Source organism: Cimex lectularius, unplaced genomic scaffold (assembly GCF_000648675.2).
Source record: "Cimex lectularius strain Harlan isolate CLEC.00 unplaced genomic scaffold, Clec_2.1 scaffold71, whole genome shotgun sequence".
Classification (NCBI taxonomy): Eukaryota; Metazoa; Arthropoda; class Insecta; order Hemiptera; family Cimicidae; genus Cimex; species Cimex lectularius.
The window spans coordinates 209,033-230,745 of NW_019392655.1; the positions used below are offsets into that span (position 1 = coordinate 209,033).

Here is a 21,713-nt window from a genome sequence, read left to right on the forward strand (position 1 = left end):
ATTCCTATTTTTGCTTCCGAACTACCAAAAGTAGTAGGGAAGTCGAAAACATTTTCGTACTCCAAAATCAAAATTTCCACTCGCATTTTGTGTTTAAGACCTTTCTGAACAAATTTGGTTCATGCCTGTCTGTGATCCAATTCCTTGTTACCGGTAAAACTTTTTATGAAATTTTCAGAGATGCGGGTTGGTTTCTAGATGGTCCTCTATGGATTTCATCCCAATCGGATATCGCTTGCACATGCGCAAACGTAAAATCGCATACACAGATAAATCTCTGTATTTGTCGGATTTTTATGCAATTTTCAAGGATTTGCTATGCGGGTTGCTTTCTCGATGATTCCCTATGAATTTTCAAAATAGATTTACTTGTGTGAATGCTCATGCACAAAATGTGAGGAAGCTATACTGCCCACCCTCTTGGCAGACATTTTTAAAGTTGTGGATTAGGTGTTTAGCGGTGTGCCAAATTCTTTAGCAATGTTGCCCTTTTTTATTGCCTTCATCTACTGCCATAATAACCTCGAATTTCTCCTCCACACTTATAAATGTCTTAGTGTTTTACAGACATTTTTCTTTGTACACATAAACAAGTACGAATGGGGGAGGGGGAGGAACTGCCTGATAAGCAAGAACTGTTCTGCGTGTTTTCTGATGTAGGACTGTTAAGGGATCATCAGGCAAAGAAATGGTGCTAGTCGTGTGGGCTTACAAAGAAAATTTGTCTAATCTAGGTTTTCATTTTGAAATGTTTGACTTACAGAGGTAAAACTGTAAGCAAAAACTATAGGAAAATGAGGGGATTTGAAAAAATTCTTGCTATCAAGGAATTGGAGTATTAAGATTTGAGTTATCGTGAGTCGACTATATAAAAAATGAAAATTAAATTTGATTTACATATTAGCCAGATTAAATACAACTGATACATTTTGTGCTAGCATTTCTGTAGTCTTTTTGTTATTTATTATTTTTGTCTTCCCTAGAAATAACATTTTTATCTGTTTGTGTGCAGGTGTTGACTGCTTATTTTCATACATTACACATCCTCCGTCCTGCTAAATCACCAGGCTTTGCTTATGCCTGGCTCGAACTCGTCTCTCACCGACTATTTCTCGGGAGAATGTTGAGCCCGACTCCTTCTCAAAAGGTAGGTCGAAAACAATTGAAAAGATGACATTGACTTGCGTTCTCAAAAGTCAAACGTTCAATCTTGTCCCCAGGGGTGGATCATGTACGCTCAACTTCTGGTCGACCTGTTCAAATACTTGGCACCATTCCTGAGGAATGCCGAATTGGCCAAGCCCGTCACAGTACTTTACAAGGGTACTCTCAGAGTACTTTTGGTATTATTGCATGATTTCCCGGAATTTCTGTGCGATTACCACTACGGCTTTTGTGATGCCATTCCTCCAAACTGCATTCAGGTGTGTTGACATTGTAAATAAGGCTTAATCATGTTAAATGTAAGTGATATACTCAAGTCAACTTTTTCAGATGAGGAATCTGATCTTATCAGCGTTTCCAAGAAATATGAGGCTTCCTGATCCTTTTACTCCTAACCTTAAAGTCGATATGTTGGCTGAAATTTCAAGTGCTCCAAGAGTATTGACAGAATTCGCTTTTGTTATTCAGCCAACTTCATTCAAAAAGGTTTGTTTATTTTTATTTATTTATTCATTTTTCATTATCACAACTTTTAACTTTTTTTTTCCAGGATCTAGACCATTATTTGAAAGCAAGAACTCCAGTCACCTTTTTGTCAGATTTGAGAAGCAATTTGCAAGTTTCTAATGAACCTGGATTACGTTATAATATTCCACTTATGAATGCTCTAGTTCTTTATGTTGGCACTGAAGCTATTGCTCATATCAGGAAAAAGGGTCTTGCACCTAATATGACAACAATTGCTCATTCCGCTCACATGGACATCTTCCAGAATTTAGCTGTCGATCTTGATACTGAAGGTAACTTAACATTTTAAATTTATCATTTGACTTTTTGTTTAAATTTTCTTTTCTTCTAGGGCGGTACTTGTTCTTGAATGGCATCGCTAACCAACTTCGATATCCCAACAGTCATACACATTACTTCAGCTGCACATTACTTTACTTATTCGCTGAAGCAAATACAGAAGCTATACAAGAACAGATAACAAGGTTATTTATCGAACTAAATTAATCAATTTAAATACCGATAGTATTAAAAATATTAAAATTTCAATTTTGCAGAGTATTATTGGAGCGTTTGATTGTAAACAGACCTCACCCATGGGGCCTCTTAATCACATTTATTGAACTGATCAAGAATCCGACATACAAGTTTTGGACACACGAATTTGTCCATTGTGCTCCTGAGATCGAAAAGCAAGTAACATTACTTTTATTTTTAATGGGTTTGATGTCAAGAAAATGTATGGAAAATTTAGAAGGAAAAAACAAGTTTAACCCATTCAGGACATTGTGCATAATATCGTGCTCTAGTTTCTTTACTTTTAGACTAAAGTTCAAAGAAGTATCTTGCTTAACCTTTTCAGGACTGATTTTAGGATAAACGTGGGTATACACATAACTACAAAGTTTAAAAAAATATATTCATAAAATAAATATATATAAATAAGGACAACAAAAACAAAAATATATTCAAAAAATAACTGAATGTAAACAACATGTAACTAAAACTGAGTACGCTTGATAGTAAAGATGGGAAAAACTGCTCTTTTTAAGGATCGGAAAAAAATTGCTCAGTCAATTAATTGAATAAGCACTCGCACTCTCCAAATTTATATTACCCATGATTCCACGGGTAAATTTGGCGGGTTTTTCAAATTTCAGTGCACCAGGGCCAATCATAAAAGTTGATTGTCTCATTTACAGGGTTGTTATACAAAATTAATGATGAACTGTTAAACCTTTTTTAAAAATTATTATTGCCAATAATAAATTTCAATAAAAAAAAGAATTAAGTTTTAAGAACAGTTAAACAAAAAATATAAACCATAATTAATATAAATATCCATTTTTTTAAACTTTCAAAGCTCATTGTAATTTCTTATAACTGAGTATAACATGTGAATAAATAATATGAGCTAGAGTAGTGCTCAGAGTTGGGAAGAGGGGTCATGGAGCGTTGAAACTTCACCAGGCGAAAACGCCGCATAAAGCCGGACTCTGGCCAGCCTGATGAAGTCACTTGCTTCTAAGTTACTGAATCGGTAAATATAAAATTCAGAATTGAAAGGCACTCGCTGAAGGGTTGGTATAGGGAGTAGTGGCGATACAAGAGCTGCTTTTTTTCTCAGAGATATTTGATACTCGCTCAGTAAAGTGAGTTATCTATTCTGATCAGCTTGCGAGCAGAGCCACGTCTCTATTGGCAGACAAGAGGCGAAAAATCAGAAACAATAGATAATATGGAAGGGAATAGCAAGGACGAGAGGTAGAGGGAAGTAGAACATTACAAAAGTTGGCTCAGAAGCTGGATTTGTGAACAGGGTAGGGAGAAAAGGTTTGTCGATGATGAGAATGGGAAAGGTGTGTATTTCCGACCAAGGTGTCTCCTTCACAACAACCTCACCCCAATAAATACCCTGAGTTTGTATCTCTCCAGCTAGAGATCTTAAAATGTAAAAAAAAAAAAATAAATAAATAAATAGAGAGAACAAAATGAGCTTAGAGAGCCTTCAAGCATAACTTTCTCAGTACTTCATGTGGTGAAAAAGAACTAAAAAAACAAACAAACTACATTTTCATCTTAGCTAAAAGGCCGAGAAGTGTGGGGCGTCTGTGGCTGCAATGGTTTAGGCATTGACACAGAACTCATTACTGTAAGGTGAAGGTCCTGGTTTCAAATCCAGCGTCACTGCATTCAAACTGGATGTACTTACAAATGGGCTTTCTTTTCTGTTTTCTCCCCCAAAAATACCGGCACCCCTATGGTGTGCCTACCTTTGGAAAAAAAAAAAAAAAAAAAAAAAAATTGGGTTTGGGAGCCTCCAAGCCTGAACGGAATAGCTCACTACCTATGTAAAGGTAGGGATGAGCGCATTAACCCTATTAGTACCTCACTTGGAGAAACAATAATCACTGACCATCCTGAATGGGTTAATAAGCTTCATTATTAAGCCCTCAAATTAATCCTTCTTAAAATAAATTCATGCCCTTGTAATGCAACTGATTTTTCAAATTAATATTTTATTTGGTTTTTAAAGGTTGTTCGAGTCTGTGGCTAGATCTTGTATGGTCCAAAAACATGTCCAAACACCAGCTGAAAACAATATACCGGAAATGTAAGTGTGTGAATAGTGTACAGACTTTTAAATGCATATTTATTATTTTATACTATCTTCATGTGTAAATATAAGTGTTATATATAGGAGAGAAAGAGAGATTAAAACACAAAATGTACAATTTTAAATTTGTATATAGAAGAGGTTTCTTTTTCTTTTTTTAAATGTTGTGCCTTCCCTTCATAAAAATACAACGCGAGTTGACAAAATGCTGTCCCAAGGTTGTAAGCAGTTCAGAGCATAACTAGGAATAATCCTGCGATGTTAACCACTTATTTATTGTGATAGTCGTTCCATTTTCTATGTAAATAAGATTTAAAATGTTGCGCATGTTGCTATCAACTCCAGGACAGGTCTTCCATAAGTTTATAGGCTGAAAATATCTTCTGTGCTATGTGATTTTTATGAAGAGAAAGGAACAAAAAAAAAAAACAAGGGCATTTTTGGAAAGTTTATTGCCGCCCGTAGAACTATTTCCTATTATAAAATTTATAAATAATGCCTTTTAGGTTTAAGGGTGATTTTTTGTTTGTTTATTAAATTATGGTGAGATGTTCATAAGTTAAATTAAAAAGAAGTACTGGTGTCGCATATTTGTTGAAATTGGAAGTACCCTTTTGTTTTAATTGCAGGAAGCTATCAAAAACTCATAAAGGGCTTTAGATTAGATTTAAATAAGTTAACTATGTTTATTGTATAATAATAAAATAATGTACTGAGTCAGCAATAGGAGGCTCCCTTAACTGTGTTATATAGCTAAACATGTGATATGGTATATATTTTAAAGTTTATGGAGCTTAAGGCTGTTGACATATTTTGTGGTGTAAGTATAAAAGAAGTACATAAAGTGTATCCATGGTCATTGCATTTGGTGATATTAAAAAAAAGTTGTTTTTCAACTCAAAACTATGTTTAAAAAGGCACAAATAGATATTAAGAAAATGATTTAAAAAAAAGAGGAAATCTCGGACGGAGCGATGTTTATTATGTAATTGTAATGAATTTCTTGTATGTATTTCTGTAATAAATAATGTAAACTGATTTTCATTTCAGCAGTGTTTTTATTCATTTTCAAACCTCAAAAAAAAGTTTTATATTTTGTCAAAAATTATCCATTTTCCAAATATAGCAAAACTTCCATTTTTAATAGACTGTCGGAACTAACATTAGTGGATGACATGTTTACCTAATTATTTTTTATGGTTTTTATTATTTATTTTTGAGTATGCTTTTGCAGGTGGTACAAGTAGTAAACAAATTTGGTCAAATACAAAAAGATAAATAATGAATTTAATAACTTTATGTATTTACAAAAGTTTGACAAATTAATATTTTCCAATAGGCTGTTTTTTGTCACAAAATCTGAAAAAAAAAAAAGAAAAATTAACTTCATTAAAAATTAACTGTTAGTTATTTATTACCTGTGTAATAAGACCGGCTGCTATTGTTACTCCACTGACCCTTAACATAAACCTTCCCAGTTCTTTCATGTCTCTGTACAACTCTAAACAGATAGGTTTTGTCGTTTCGATAACTACGACGGCATTGTTATTTTTCAACAGGCACCTAGGCCGGCGCTTTATTACATCCCCAGTGCTTTTATTTAGTTGAGACACTAATTTTGTTATCACAGCCTGCTCCGAAAGACATTGTATGTGAAGTACAACCTAAACATTTTATTAAATATTAATTTAATAACTGGTTAAGGCTTGTAAAAATTAACATTTAATTTATTTTTATAAGGAGAGAGAGGATTTCTTAATATTCAAGAGTGCTTTGGATTTAACAGCCTTTTTTTTTATAATTAAAATACTGTTAGTAAAATGTTTAATCAACTAAGCTATATTTAATTCACAATGAAAGCTTACCGGATATCCTTTTGTGATAGGAACAGTCGTGTTAAACACAACAATCCTAGCTTCAAATTTTGATGAAACTGGCACTGGGTATGCTGGGTCGCACAAAATGTAACCAACCGCAATGTTCTGTTGGTCGAAATTGGCTATAGTCAAACTCACGCAATCGCCGGCAAAAGCAGATTGTGAAGGTAAATCATCAATTGATATCGCTACAAGAGTTTAAAAAAAAGTTTTTTTTTTAATTTTTAAGAAAATCATTAAATGTATAAAATAGACCGTATACCTTTGACAGTAGCAATCTCATTTTGGGGTAGGACGCTGATTTTATCACCAGCCTGTACCATTCCAGTCTCGACACGTCCGCTGACGCAGAACCCAGCCCCGGTGCCTTTATAAATGTCATTTACTGAAATTCTCAATGGCTTGGAAACTGGTCTAGCCGGACATACGAACTTATCTAGAAAATAGCATCTATTAATAAAAATAAAATCAATATAAAAAATACATTCCTAATTGGCGCTTTCCATTTCATAAAATGAGAATTGACACTTTTTAATCATTAGTATTAAAAAGATTATCCAAAGCACCCTTGGATGACATTGCATTCATTAAAAAAAAGAACAGCCATATTAAAAATATATATTATTAGTAATATAACATTGTTATATTTTTTCTTTCTTTTTCTTTTCTTTTTTAGGAAACAGTTCTAATGCAGCACAAAAATGTCCATTTTTCAACACCAACAGTTTTGAAATAAATAAATTAATATGTGAAGTAATGATGATTATTTAATATGAATCAGAAACTCGGTACTCTGGCGTATGCATATGTTCTGCCGATAACTATGTGAATGAAACAACAGAATAACAAAGTACTCATGGGTAATTGGAAATAGTGAAAAACTAAATGAGATTTTTAATATATGATTAAAAAAATTAAGCACAAGTTGTGGCATCCTGAAAAATTTGGAAATGCAAGGAAAAAATGACTTATTTATAAGTATTGTAAAAAGAAATTCTGTAAAAAAATTATTTTATAACCATAAATGATAAAAATGCAGATTATATTTTATATCAGTACTTTAAAAAAAATATATATTTGAAGTACAAATTACTATTTAAAATTGTAATAGTTTGGGTCGAAGGTTTGATATATGGTTGATGGGTTTAGCAAAGAGAGTATAAAATACAAAAAAAAGTACTTTCTGGAATAAATACAATGTAAAAAATTACAAATTATTAATTCTAGTTATTTTCACCATTACTGCACTTTATTTTCTAGTCTACTCAAAACTGTTGGTGAATATAAGTGCAATTTTGAAAATCTGCTGTAAAAAAAATTAAACCATTAAGAGTTTAATTTATTTAAAAGATTACACATATAACACTATTATAAACACTTTTAATTTTTCTCCACCCATCCTGTCGTGAATAATTAAATTCAGAAGTAATAAAAACAAATATTTTGTCCACAGAAATTATAAAGCATTTAATGACATGACAAGAAAATACCAGCAGCACATAATGCAAGAGAGTATAAAACAGTTTCAACACGACTTTCTCTGTTCGAATCAAGTAGTCATGCAACTTCGGTAGAAGAGGGAAGATTAAAAATGGCATTAAACAAGTTAGCTTGGAAAACAATAATAACTAAAGTAAAGAAATATTTTTTTACAATCTGTCTATTTTATTGATTTATTATATTTAGGTATATATTTTTTATGTGGAATAAAACAAATTGAAGATGAACTTACCAATAACTTCGATGAGTGAAGGGCCTTTGTACCATTTAGTAAGTTCTTCATTGGTGCTCTTTTCAACGAGATTTTCTCCTGTCAGACCGCTGCAAGGTACAAAAGTGACTTCTCGCTCTTTGAACCCAGCTTGTTTTAAAAACGACCCTAATTTAGTTGAAATTTCCCTGAATCGATCTTCACTCCATCCGACTGTGTCCAATTTATTTACAACAATACAAAGCTGACTGACACCTGTAATAATATTTATTGTGAAGCAAATTAAAAAAAAAAAAAGAAAAAAGAAAGGGTAAACATTGAGAAGTTTACCAAGAGATCTAACGAGTAAAGCATGCTCCCTTGTTTGTCCCCCACTTTCGAAACCCGTTTCAAACTCTCCTCTAGTCGAGTCGACTACAAGAAGTGCGACATCTGCCTGCGCCGCACCTGTTATCATATTTGGAATAAAATCCTTATGGCCTGGGGCATCGAGGAGAGTCACTGTTTTTGTCGCGGTCTCAAATTTCGATTGACCGACATCCATGGTTATTCCTCGAGACCTAAATTATAAAGTGATTTGAATCAGTTTCAAATTGTGTGAATCAGCATTACTACCTTTCTTCTCCGGTCTCGTCGAGGATCCATGCGTATATGAAAGATTGTTTTCCTATCTTTTTGCTCTCTTGCTCGTATTTATGCATTGTCTTAGAGCTAACATGTCCCAGTTTGTATAATAAATGTCCCATTAAAGTACTCTTCCCAGCATCTACATGACCTGTCACAACCATATGTAACTGCTCTTTGCTGTCTCCTCTCTCCTTTTTAAACTGTTCATCAGCTTTTGGGTTATTCCTTCAATTATTAAAAAATATTGTCATAGTGATTTTTGTTTGCAAAATATTTTTAAAAAATTGTCCAGGAAATACTTTTTTGAAGGAGGAATGGACGCTTCAGCCTTGCTTTTTATTGAAGCCACATCACTAGCCACACTTGGTGAAGAACTTCTTGATGTTTTATTCTCATCCTTATTTGTGTCTGGAAAGGAACCAGTCGCATATATAAAAATAATTAAATTAAATAAATAAAAAGAAACTGAACTGACCTTCATTCTCAGGGACTAAAAATCCTTTAACTACATTGCTTTTCGCAGGGCTCGATACTATAGTAACTACAGGAATCGACTCTTGCATTGCTCGTGCTAATAAAATAATTTATTTTTATAAACTATAGTCATTATTTATCACAAAACAAATTGTATTTTAAGTTCCACTGAAAGAATTAAATTATGGCAATTTTTATTCGGCATATTTCGATTCCTCCCTTCAAATTTATGGCATGAAATTACAAATTATTTAAATTGGTGTAACTTGTAACTGTAATTATTGTTCAGACAACACAAAATAAATAAACACTAATCATGTTTATGTTATTAATGTTAAGAATAATATTGCAATTGGAAACAACAAATATCTTGTCATCAAATGCCAACTAAAACTTTTAAGTAAATTAATGTACACAATAAATTGTTTTCAAATTTTTACATCTCCAAGTTGTGGTGTATAATCCAAAGATTTTAAACTTCATTTAAAAAAGTTTATTACTTCAAACTGAGTTACGAGATTTGAGTTAACTTCTTAAATCTATATTATTTAATTTTAATACAATTATCACAAATAGCTTTAGCTAATTCTTCAGGAAGTATCAATCTTGCAGGAGTTATTTTAATTAAGTAATTTTCTTTATTTAAAATTCTAGATCTAATGGTACAAAATTATTCTTTTAAAACATGAATTTGCTCAATTAAAAAAAAAAAAAATCCTGTAAAGAAAAAAGTGATTTTAATAAACTAAATTAATAAGGAAGGCTACTAAAACTCATTTTTGGTAACAATATATTTATTTTCCAATCAGCGCCACATCATAAAATAAAAATTCAAACATAAAAGGCTTGTTGATTTTTATTAGAATGAAATAATACAGGCAGAGTTTAAAATTATTAAAATCTTTCAATAAGTAAAATATCACAGTAATGATTGCCTGTCTCAACCACAAAACATGCTGTAGAATATTATGAACGGATTTACTGAAAACATAGATAAATACAAAAGAAATTGTATAAATGTAGTTAAAAGATTTATAATTAAAGTTCAAACAATTGTTAATTTCAGAACTAGGTTTATTTACATTTTGCTCAAATGAATAATAATAGTTTGTTCCAGTTATCAGTATGGGAAAATTGTCAGTCTCTTTAAAATCAGTGATAATTTTAAGGTCAGGCATGTTGAACAATAAATTATCTAAAAGTGTACTTGCAAATTGTAAATAATATAAGTTGTAGAGCTTTGGTTCAAGTATAAATAATTAAAATTTCACTTATTGGTGATTTTTTTTTTTTTAAATAGTAAAATTATAACATAGCAAAAATATTTTAAAAATATGTTTGTAATAACACCTTTTGTGAAAATTCTGACAATATTATGTACGAGTATAATTTTATAGTACAATTAAATAAAAAAAGGGGGTGATTTCATTTCAATGGGCATATTGTAGCGATCATGCCAGATAGAATTGGCCCCCTCATTTTTAGGATTTTACCTCAGTTGTTCCATTTCATACATTTGCTTCGGGGGAGGTGTCAAAGCAGAAAATCTTAATCCTTTCAATCTTGGGAAGTTTGGGAATATGCGAAACACGCTTAATCGCCTTTTGGCAAAGGTAGTAACCCAATTTGGAGACGTGGACATTTTGCAAAGCATGGGTCGGGACAACTTTTTTAACAAGGCCTTCATTCGAATCTGCTTCATCACTTTCTTCGTCCTCAGACTGGACAAGTCCTTTCAACATATCTACTTTTTTTATCCTGCCCCTTCTTAGAACCTTGGTTCTTCGTGTTCGATTTAAACAGAAATGGTGTTCATTTTCTTTTCCAGCTATCCTAATTATACGTTTTAGTTTGATGACTTCTAAGTTGGAATCCATCGGCTGACTAAGACCTAAAGAGTCAGAATAATTTTACCTTAATAAACTCATACATGCCTCAAAACAAAACAAAATAAAACCTTTTTTCATTTTTAAACTAAAATTAACATGTGTTTCAGCAAAACAATAAAAATAACAAATTACACAACTTATTTGCCTGAGAGACAAAACCAGTGAGAATAGGATTTGCTCTGTCCAAATTACAATCATAATTACTGAATTTGTTTCATTTTGGCTCGACTTTTAAATTTGATCCTAACTGATGGGTTTCTATTTAAGCTTAAATGTAACTGGCGAAATGCTGAAACATGTATGATCGTAGATATATTAATTAATCATTCATTTTCTTATGTTAATTAAATAAGTAATAAAAACAACTTCTTAAAACTAATATTTATTTTTTTAAATCAAGTAGTGTATTCCATGAATCAAATTGGTTAATATAACTTCATTGGACATGATAAAATTTAAACAATTAAAATAATTACTCATTCTGCGGGGAAAAAAATTAAAATAAAATAAACTATTGTGATTGCGAAGTGACTCACATTGAAGACTTGAGAAATGTGGCAGAAAATTTTTTAAAATCAAAGTTAAACACCTCAGTAGTTAGTTTGTTATAGTTAAAGGCATGTCTATTTACAATCAATTACTAAAATAAAAATAATAAGTTATCAATACACAAAGACCCTTGTCAATAAGTAAATAAATAGCAGAACTTTGAATTATTAACCTTCGAGCGGTCGCGCTAGGTACTTTTGACCCATACGTTTTTTTTAATCTTACAGAGTTTGCAAAACAACAAGTCTTGTTTCATCCTAAAAAGACTGTAAAGAAGGACGAGGTGATAGGTTGCTATATTTAGAGAGTTGGTGCAAATTAAGCCTCACAGAGGTAAAACCACCCTTGGGGGACAAAACTACCCCGTATGGCTTGTCATGTTAGTTTTCATAACAGACTGACGGTACAGGGATGAAGATTTTACATGCTGAAGGTAGTCCCTTCTTCACCTCGGATGTCTTTCGATGATTTGAATTAACGTCAACAAAATAGGGAAAAATAATTGGCGGTGTACCACGATGTTTTTGCTTAATTTGTCAATATCAAGAAGTGAAAATGAGTGAATTTTTTAAGTTAAATTTTTAATTTTTATTAAATTCTATATCCATTTCAGGATCATGGATTCAATACCTACTAAACCTACCAAATATGGTATCAATATCTTTTAACTGTGCGAAACAAAATTGAACAATATCAAAATCTCTATTATGGTTCAAAATTCCCCTTTTATGTGCTAATAGAGGATGTTGTGAACAATGGTTAAGGTGCATTACAGTAAGGTAAATGTCCTCAGGTTCAAATTCAGGGCTGCTGGAAATATAATTTTTTTTCCTTCCAAAAACACCAGCACCCCATACAATAATAAATAATATATTGATAATATAAAAAAGACATACAATAATCAAAAATAAATACATTCTAATAATAAACTAACAACAGTGAATTGGTTTGTTTCACCCAACAAAAAAATTGTATTTTTACAAAAATATTTTATTAAGCAAAGTAAATTCTTCAATTTCTCAATGGTTTTCCTAATTTTGAGAAAATATAATAAATAATTGTATATATTATTAATTTTAAAATTTAAAGTTGACTATTTATAATTTTGTGATAGAGGGTTAGCAAAAAAAAAAAATTTTTTTTTAATGGGAGATGACCACTGGAAGGTTCAAAATTAAAACACTCAAGTCCTATTTGGTAAATTCTTAGCAGGACACAACAATCATTTCATTCACGTAAAAATGGAGCAAAAACCAACCTAGCATTTCACCATAATTTGAAGTAGACAGAATCAATACACTTAATTATCTGATCATCTTATCACATAATATATTGCCATAGTTTAATATAACAATCGACCCAATGCTATCGATAAAAAATTTAAAAAAAAAATTGTATCAAAAAATTATTTGTACTTTTAGATTGACGGGACCAACGTGGCAAAGTGGTTTGGGCGTCCGACTCATATTTGTCATGCTAGCGGTCATGGGTTCGAATCCCAGCATAGGCTAGGGGTTTTTAATTGAAAATAATATGAAAAACATATTGTAAAGTGGTTTGACCCCTCTTTCATTACACTCGCTGTGTAGCCGGATGTTAAGGACTTCAGTATCCCAGGAATTACTTTACTTTTAGTTAGATTTATGCGTAAGCTTAAATAATTCAAAAAAGTTTCATTTCAAATTTTTAAATTCATAATTAACCATCAGAATAGGATTTTTCTTTGATGTACAATTTTATTCCATACATGCATGCACAATTGTATTTAATTTTTTGACCCTGTTTTTTATATAAAAGATCAAATCTCATTCATAAATATTTTGTTTAATTAAAAAAAAAAGTTTTTCATAACTTATTTAGCTACATACCTCTTTCTGAACGTATCGAAGTTAATCTTTGTGGTTTTGGCACATCTAAAAAGATCAAGGAAATTAGCTGAAGGAACTGAAGCTTTGTCTGCCCCATAGAAGTGGAACATACCAATTATTTCCTGTTTAGCCAACGTAGGAGCAACTGGTGGCAGTTTTGAATTGAGAAGTACATCTAAAGCTTTTGGAAGATCATAGTTCTCAGCGATGATCACTTCGATAGCAGTCTGCTCTTGTACGGTGTCGCCGATGACATTTCTAATTTCTTCGAGGCAAGAAAGAAGCTTAGCTTGGTCTGTTTCGTTCAACCGTTCCATCGCGAACTTGGCATCTCCTTCAGGGAGCGGCTGTTCCTCTTCCTCAGCGATGTCCTCCTCGTCTCTTAAAAATGACGAGAACTGAGGGCGAACTGACCGATCGAACATGAACGCAGCTGAAAATGCAATGAAATAGTTAAACAAATATAGTTTAGAAAGGTTGACGTAGAAAGAACAAACCTACTAAGATGGCAAAATGCTGAAACATCTGACATACTTAACTACTGGGGATAGGAAACAACAACACTACATACAAGAAAGAGTGGGTTTGATCCTAAAAACATGCTTGGTTTAAAGAAACTTGTCACCCATGCCACACGCTTTTCTTGACACCAATACACCAATACATAACAAGAGAACTGACAACAAAAAATTGAAAAACTCAGCTTGAGCTATATACATTTTTCTGATCTATGGATTCATACACACTGACAGAAAAATTGAACATAAAAGCCCAATAGCTTTTATATATATGCATGTTTATGATTACACAGATGTACAAATAAAAGTGATATTGAAATGAACAAACCATCGCTTGGCGATAGGGCGCAGTCTTCTTCGACGGAGTGACCGTAGACATCATCGTATCCATCATATTCTAAACAAAAACTTAACTGTACCATTCATTCTCAACGGTTTAGGGTAAAAGCAGCATTTAAGCCTCACCATCAGAATATTTCATGCTGCGAACATTTCTATGCCGCGACATTTTGTACTTGTCTCAATCCTTCGGAGTCAGCAAGCCCAATTCATTTACGACTTGGCAGGGGCAGAATTCAGGAAGTAATCGGCACCGACGATAGTCAACAACTCGAAAGAGATCAATCGGATGTTGGGAACTCAATGGAGAGCCTCAACCCTCGCTGTTACAAAGGTGTCAATGACAAGGTGGATTTTAAAATGACGCCACTACAGATTCCGGTAGAAGCGCTACTATCAACCCGTGGATGGTGGTTGTTGATACTTGGTATCATTCCATATGACAGTATCATTAGTTGATAATTGGTATCATTCCTTATGACAGTAGTACCAGCTGATACTTGGTATCATTCCATATGACAGTAGCGCTAGTTGATACTTGTATCAATCTATACTACAGTAGTACCAATGGATACTTGGTATCTTTCCATATAACGTAGTACTAGTTGATATTTGGAATCAATCACCAGAGCCCCTTTAGCATACTAGACCACGCCATGAACCGAGGTAGTGAACCGTTCTCACTCCTCATCCTGACAGAGAAGAATAGCATTTCCTATGGTTCACTACCAGAAAGCAGGGTTGGTTTTTGAAAATTGAACCCTCTTTGAAAAGTCTGAGGCTATGAACTGTTTTCTATTTTGTCTTAATGCGGCAATACGTGTTTATGTATACTATGCTCTTTTGTACGTTTGATCCTGATAATAAATGTAAACAACACGTTAATACTGAAAATCCGATAAGTCATATAAACACTATCACGTTAGGGTACATAACAATGTAAATAAATTAGTTTCCTGTCGAGATTAGATTATAATTAAATACATTTTGAGGCCAGGTCCAAATTTCGTGAGTAAATCTTTCGCGGCCGAGGTATTTTCGGTGTCCAATTAATCGAGAAGGATAAGGACAAGGACCTTGAAAGTTGAGTATCATCTCTGCTGAAAGTGTGCCAGCTGCACTAGTGCCAACGGCCGTCAGTTGCTCTGTGCTCATTGCACGTCGGCATCTTACCCGTACCGTCTCATATTTTCATTCCACTTATTTGATGAAAAGTGCAACGAACTCATGTTTTTTTCTGTTCGTGCATCAGATTCAAAACGGCTTCGTTTTCTCTCTCTCCCTGGACGGTTCTCAGGGTCAACATACAGGCCGAGCTAACTATAGACCGAGACCTTGACATGACGAGAACACCGTTGCTAAATATAAAACGGGTCGGCTTTTGAAATCGGCTTTGTTGATGCAAAATGAGAAAAGACGACGATGGAGCACCTCCAGGTCTACCCGGTGCACAAGTACCGACAGTACGTACTAGACTGCTGCGACCTCCTCAACTCCGAATGGCCTAAGAGCAAGTCTGCAAGGTAATTTCCATTTAGCTTGTTTTCCTTCTTCATACCATTAAACTGCAACATCACTTCTCATTAGGTGCACATATTAAGAATAGTCAGTATTAAAACAAACAAAAAACTTTTGCAGATAAATTTCAACATTATTACATGCATTTCTTTTTAAACAGATTTTAGCATCAGTTTTCTAAAAAAAAAATCCGTAGACTGTCATATTTATTAATTCTTTCAAACAAAATATTCACTTCTATTGCCATTACTGTATGAAAGAAAATAAATTTAAAATTATAGTTGGCTTAAAGCACGAAATACACTGATGGACTAATATCACTTTCAGTTAATCTTTTTCCTTCGTTCATTTCATTTGATTCTTATTCTTAAATTTTTCTCATTGGCTCCAATCAGGCTTTTATGTGAGTATGACAGTGTCAGGGTTATAACATTATTAGAGGAAGGATACAGCCAGTGCGAAGTCACCAGGAGGACAAGTGTAAATCACTCTGCAGTAGGAAGGGTTCTTCGTCACTTCAGTAGGACTTCACACTAGAAGGTCAGGGTAGGGTTGACCTAGGTATACAGATGAGGGAGACGATAGATTCATCTGTCATCAGGTTCTACGAAATCGCAGTATTATGGAAAATGACAAGAAATCTTATATGACAAGTCTGAAATATTTCAATTTCCTTCAGGACCACGCTCTATAAAAAAAAACCTCAGGGTTAGCTCGTGGACCTCTTCTTACCACAGCTCAGAAAACATCCAGGCTAGAATTTGCACGGGAACATGTGAATTGGACATTGGAAGACGAGTTCTCTTAAGAGGTGAGGTGATCTTCAAATCTTCAGATGGAGGAATTTTATATGGAGATGCTCAGGAGAAAGGTATATCTGTGCTTTATGGTTCTTAAGGTGGCATTCCGTGGTGGGTCATTGATGTTCTGGAGTGGCGTTTCCTTGGACACCTGCACAGAATTGGTTGTTGTGCGAGGAAGATCTCTAATTTCACAGAGGACAACCCAGGGCTTAATCAAAGAACATGTAGTGCCATTTGCACACATTGGTGAGAGATTCTTGCTAATGCAGGATCTTGCCAGGTCCCTTAGTGTGCATATTGTTGATGACTTCCTGAACGGATCAAAGTGCAGAATTGAACCCAGTTGAACACATTTGGGACCAACTTAAGTGACGAGTACGATGGCGAAACCCAGGTCCTAACATCCTAGACGAGTTGAAACGGCTGTTCTTGATGAATGGGAAAAATTCCTCAGGATTTTATCATAAATCTTTTCCAAAGAATGCAAAGGAGTTTAACGGGTGTGATTTGTGCCAGAGGTGGCAATACAGTTTTTTACATTTATTTTTTTATTTTTTTAAGAAGTAGGTAATAAACATTTTCTTTTTAAATGTCTTATATTAACAACCAAACCTATTTTTATTATGCAAAATATGAATAAGCCTAAATAATTAAAATTTAAGGGTGGTGCGTTAATTTTGTCCATTGGTGTAGTTACGGTCGATTGTGTATATCAATTCATTGATTGAAAACATTGGCTCTAATCACAGACTTTTCTATTATCCTCTACTATTGTACTCATCATCAAACTAAGCATAAATAAACTTTCCAGCGTAAGATGTAAAACGTGGGAATATTGAAATCCAGATAACTGAGGAACTTTATTCCTCTGATGGTCTTTGGATGCCTGTCAGCAATTTGATTATATGTAAATAAATTAATTAATCGTTAATGCTCAAACTAAATGAATTAATGCTTTTTATTTGTTGATTCTTTACAAAAGAATTTGGTTTCTTACAATTTTTTAATTATTTTTTATATTTACATAGTGTTAAGAATTTAGGAACAAATTATTGCAGACTGCAAAAACATTTTTGTTTTTGTTTCTCTTTTGCAACTTGAGGACAGCAGCACGAATTTAGGTTTCTTGTTCCAGTGAGTGCTTAGAAGAAACAGGACTGTTTTGTCTAAACAGGAATTTCACATCTTGTGTTGTGTTTCTTAGTGTATATTGAGAATGAATGTATTTATTAGTGTGAGCACAAAAGTTGGAATTGCCGACGTGTTGCAAGAAGTGATAGGCTTGATTCCATACACATGTGTGTATGGATCGATGTATGTGTATGTGTAGATTTGAGCTTATATAAATCATTAATAAGTAAAATTATAAGAAAGGAGTAAAATGATTTCGTAATGTCTTGAATTTATATATTAAATAAATTTACACAGTTTTTTAATTACATCTTACAAACTGCTAAGGTATTTTATCTATTTCTAATAATTTGCATGATTTATGGAAAAATATTCACTTATTTACTTGAAATTAAATGTATTGTGTGTTTTAAAGGTAGATCAGTTTTAAAATTTTGCAATGACATAAGCTAAAGTAATTTCCTGTTTTAGTTACTTAATATCTGACTTATGTAATATTTGTTTTTTCAATTAACTAGACTAACTAATTTAAAAGGAAATGTTTAAACTTTAATTGGTGTTATTATTTTTTTAAGAATGGGTCAGTGCACTTTGTTTGTATATATATTAAATTTATAAACAAAACAATGACAAGTTTGCTATTATGCAATCAACAGCTCATATTACTGCTGACCTCACTCTATATCGTATTAACCTTGAATTATGCGAAGAGATTTAGCGTATGCGCTTAATTATTGTATTTGTGGAAATAGTTTCAGAAATAAAAAACAGAGAGATAATATTCGCACATTTATTGTTATCCTTTGACTTATCCCAACACTCGTCCACGCTTGATTCTATGTTCTTCAGTTGCTCCTAGTCCTTTCTGTTGCTTCTTGGACACCCGGTAGACGACTTTTCCTGCATTGGGCAGTTCTTCGACAGTCAACCCTATTCAATTCATCTTGGCCCTCGATAGTCGTTATCGTGCCTGAACTGGATGTCTTACTGATCTCTGTCTGGCTGATTGAGTGAGTCCTCTCTGCTACTTCATAGATATTTGATAGTCGACTTCATGTCTCGACAGGGTGTTTTCACTCACTCTACATCTGGCTGAGTGAGTCCTCTCCATTGCTTCTTATACATTTGGAATCTGCATTGGGCTGTTCTTCGACAGTCAACTCTGTTCGACTCATTTTAGCCCTTCATAGTTGTCTTTATATCTCAACTGAGTATCTTCATTCAGCCTCTGTCTTGCCTGAGTCAGTCCTCTTTGCTGATTCCTAGACTCTCAATAGTTGACTTGTCTTGGCCATTTTTCGTTAGTCGACTACACATCTCGACTGAGTGTCTACATTTACTGTGTGTCTGGCTGAATGAGTGAGCTCTCAGCTGCTTCCTATACACTCGACAGTCAACTTGTCCTGCATCAGGATCATCCTCATTTACCATTAACAATCATCCTATTTCTTTCTGTCCCACTGTCAAGAACCTTGGGATTGTACTTGACCAGACCTTATGTTGGAAACCTCATATTTTCCAGATCTCCCGCCCCTGCTGTTTTATCAGTTCCATCAAGCCAGCCATCTTCTTCCCATTAGTACCCATAAATTGCTAGTTTCCTCTCTTATTTTCCCACACTTTGACTATAGAAGTGTGGTGTAATAAATTGTTTTGTACATTGTATTGTCGGCTTTCCAAATGACTGATATGTACTTTAGCATGAAGTGGTTATACCCTTCCCACCACAGGCTATTCTTCCTTGGCTCTTTCCTTAACCAAACAATATCTTACCACTCCTCTCCTTATATGTATGATCTCCTAACCTTTAGGTTTTCAGTACACAACCATCATACTCAGTCTAGCTCTTCTGGTCTCTATCCTCTTAAATGCAGAACTACTGCTTTCAGTCATTCCTTCCTCATCCATTCATCCAGCCTCTGGAATTCCCTCCTCACTCTATCTGTCACGCCCCTTCCCTACCTACCCTTAAGACCCTCTATTTGATTTACCTCCCGCCAACGAAACTTAGCACCAGTTACCCTACCTATCTGTATTATTAAACATAATTGTCTCTTTTAATTTTATACAGTACATTTTGACTATACATTAAAAAAAATATTTTGAATTTTTTTTGTAAGTTTGCATTTTTGTATTTGTTTTGAGCAAGAGTTTAGATATGGCTCTATTATGTAGTTTTGTTTTTGGCTTTAAGCCCCAGAATAAAGTTTGTTTTTTTCTTCTTCATTCGCTCATTGTCAGATGACTGTTCGACCGTCTCAGCATTCCACAGTAAACATGTCCCGACCGATCCTCCGATGATTGACTACCCCATTGCTTTTTCAATCCTTCCTCTTATATATTAGTTTCCCAAAAAGGGTGGAGGGAAGGGAAAACAAAATCTGTTTGGCGTAATGGGCATGCTTGCATACCTCTTTATTCTAGGGAGCTTCTATTACTCAGCCCCTGGTCGTTTGTCGAAGGCCTCGTGTAGGGTGTACAAAGCCCTTCCTGTTGATGCGATCTCAAATTTGTGGTGATTCTCACATTCATGTGTGTGATAGCTTTCCCATCAATAAATAACTCTTCTTATGTTTATTATTTATTGGTGCTATTCATCTGTGATTCTACCCATTCCAAGTTTTTGGGAAAAGTTCTTTTGTTCCATACCGCATTGGAAAGCCATCAGATTTAAAGCCTATATTACAAAAAGTACATTCAAAATTATTTAAATTATTGCCTTATGTTATTTATTTTCAACTCATTTATTCCAACTTACACTAAGATGAGCACCGGCTTGTACATGTATTTTATTTGTATATTTACATTTTTTTTCAGGCTTCAAAGTCTCTTTACATCATGCGACCAATTCCCAACACATTTGATGCTACTTTTAAATGATGAACAAGTCGTCGGCCATTTGAAGTTGACCGAAATCAATTATGGTGGTGATGACATAATGGTCGAGTCAGGTAAACGACTAAAACTTATTTTATTTTTGGTAATTAAATATAACTACATTACCAACTGGGAACACTAGCAATTATTTTTATTTGATAAATTTAAAAACATCTTTTGGCTATAATCTCTTAAATTGCTTTAGATTAACAATCTCATTTTGTGTTTTTAATAATTATTTTATTTTTTAGTCGTGATTCACCCAGATCATAGGAAAAAAGGTTGGGGGAAGATATTAATGGAAGGCGCAGAGGAATATGCAAGAAAGTGTGTGACTGATTACATATATATTATTATTTTTTTAATTTAATATATTTTTAGGAGAGGAAAGAAAATGTTGTATCTTTCGACTAGGGGCCAAGAAGGATTTTACCAGAAACTTGGTTATGATAACTGCAAACCAATTCTTTATCTTGGCTTTGCCCTAGAGTGGACGCCAAATGACTGTGAGCCGATGAAAAAAAATAAAACCGAGACTTTTGATTGTGAGAATGCCCCTCTACCACCTCCTTTACCATCTAACGAGAGCCGTCCTAAAGCTAAAACTCTATTTAGGGATATCAAATCTTCTAAAACGTACATGTGCAAGTCCATCTAATACTTTTGAGAATTATATATAAAGATGTTATTTTTTTACCTAAACACTTAAGCACCTAATGGAGTTGGTTTGTTCAACATATACATTGATTGTGATACGGAATAGTGATAGATAAATGCTTGCCGCATGTTAATTGATAGAACATTTATTAATTTATTTTTATAAATAATATATAACTTAAGAAAAATATTTATTTTTATGTCACTTTTCAATTTGATTGTCTTAGTTTAAATAAAGTATTTTCACATTAACAGTTTCTATTAAAAACAATATTATTAAATTAATATTGAAATATATAAATTAAAATTTAGATCTGTAACAAAAGTGCAACACCTGCCAAAGTCCATTTAGCAGGTTTCTCTTTTGTCTTCAAGTTGAATGTCCAGACAAAAGTTGGCCCTCTTGTCCTCGTTTTGTAAACTGGGCATTCATAAACATTCCGCATATCTTGTTTGTCTTGAGGAATTGCCTAAAAACACAAAGATTTTTTTTACACCTTTTAACACTTAATTTATTCACTATTATTACACACACTTGTTTTATTTTAGTTAATTAAAAAGTAAAATAATTTTTGTTTTGTTATTCC

General features: G+C 33.4%; 3 protein-coding genes across 13 annotated transcripts in view; 2 read left to right on the forward strand and 1 right to left on the reverse strand.

The window, feature by feature from the left end:
* Positions 1 to 7,820, forward strand: part of LOC106668229 (CCR4-NOT transcription complex subunit 1) — a 27,575-nt gene extending 19,755 nt beyond the window's left edge. For 7 of the 10 annotated variants that reach the window (XM_014396759.2, XM_014396765.2, XM_014396761.2 and 4 more), the window contains 8 exons: positions 1,013 to 1,147; positions 1,197 to 1,424; positions 1,495 to 1,650; positions 1,715 to 1,964; positions 2,024 to 2,156; positions 2,229 to 2,363; positions 4,208 to 4,285; positions 7,619 to 7,820. In XM_014396759.2, coding sequence (XP_014252245.1) covers positions 1,013 to 1,147; positions 1,197 to 1,424; positions 1,495 to 1,650; positions 1,715 to 1,964; positions 2,024 to 2,156; positions 2,229 to 2,363; positions 4,208 to 4,285; positions 7,619 to 7,739 — 1,236 coding nt within the window. In that variant the 3' untranslated portion in view covers positions 7,740 to 7,820. Of the gene's footprint in view, positions 1 to 1,012; positions 1,148 to 1,196; positions 1,425 to 1,494; positions 1,651 to 1,714; positions 1,965 to 2,023; positions 2,157 to 2,228; positions 2,364 to 4,207; positions 4,286 to 6,173; positions 6,332 to 6,841; positions 7,026 to 7,618 lie in introns of those variants that run through there. The other 3 variants (XR_001340728.1, XM_014396762.2, XM_014396766.1) reach the window with 3 other exon arrangements.
* Positions 4,431 to 14,484, reverse strand: LOC106668231 (HBS1-like protein). Its single transcript, XM_014396767.2, has 13 exons — positions 14,267 to 14,484; positions 14,130 to 14,198; positions 13,396 to 13,716; positions 13,284 to 13,328; positions 8,979 to 9,074; positions 8,803 to 8,911; positions 8,492 to 8,728; positions 8,207 to 8,436; positions 7,898 to 8,131; positions 6,428 to 6,601; positions 6,154 to 6,353; positions 5,707 to 5,952; positions 4,431 to 5,647 (listed from the first exon to the last, which is right to left on the reverse strand). The coding sequence occupies exons 1-13, from the start codon at positions 14,307 to 14,309 to the stop codon at positions 5,639 to 5,641; spliced, it is 2,013 nt and encodes a 670-aa protein (XP_014252253.1). The 5' UTR covers positions 14,310 to 14,484; the 3' UTR covers positions 4,431 to 5,638.
* Positions 14,485 to 14,936: 452 nt separating this feature from the next.
* On the forward strand, positions 14,937 to 21,696 carry LOC106668261 (N-acetyltransferase 6). 2 transcript variants are annotated; one of them, XM_014396851.1, is made up of 5 exons: positions 14,937 to 15,315; positions 15,393 to 15,663; positions 20,410 to 20,543; positions 20,721 to 20,796; positions 20,851 to 21,696. In XM_014396851.1, exons 2-5 carry the CDS (start codon positions 15,563 to 15,565, stop codon positions 21,125 to 21,127), a joined length of 588 nt encoding a protein of 195 aa, XP_014252337.1. In that variant the 5' UTR covers positions 14,937 to 15,315; positions 15,393 to 15,562; the 3' UTR covers positions 21,128 to 21,696. The 2 variants fall into 2 exon arrangements, with proteins under 2 accessions (XP_014252337.1, XP_014252336.1); XM_014396850.1 differs by having other exon boundaries at positions 14,937 to 15,663.
* Positions 21,697 to 21,713: the final 17 nt, after the last annotated feature.

Excerpts from the sequence above, each read along its gene's own strand:
- LOC106668231 (XM_014396767.2), bottom strand. The coding sequence starts at position 14,309 with ATGTCGCGGCATAGAAATGTTCGCAGCATGAAATATTCTGATG. Across the intron at positions 8,437-8,491 it reads GACGAGACCGGAGAAGAAAG|GTCTCGAGGAATAACCATGG; the intron begins GTAGTAATGCTG and ends TTTATAATTTAG. Across the intron at positions 8,132-8,206 it reads TTTACTCGTTAGATCTCTTG|GTGTCAGTCAGCTTTGTATT; the intron begins GTAAACTTCTCA and ends ATATTATTACAG.
- LOC106668261 (XM_014396850.1), top strand. The coding sequence starts at position 15,563 with ATGGAGCACCTCCAGGTCTACCCGGTGCACAAGTACCGACAGTACGTA. Across the intron at positions 20,544-20,720 it reads TGACATAATGGTCGAGTCAG|TCGTGATTCACCCAGATCAT; the intron begins GTAAACGACTAA and ends TTTATTTTTTAG. Across the intron at positions 20,797-20,850 it reads GCAGAGGAATATGCAAGAAA|GAGAGGAAAGAAAATGTTGT; the intron begins GTGTGTGACTGA and ends ATATATTTTTAG.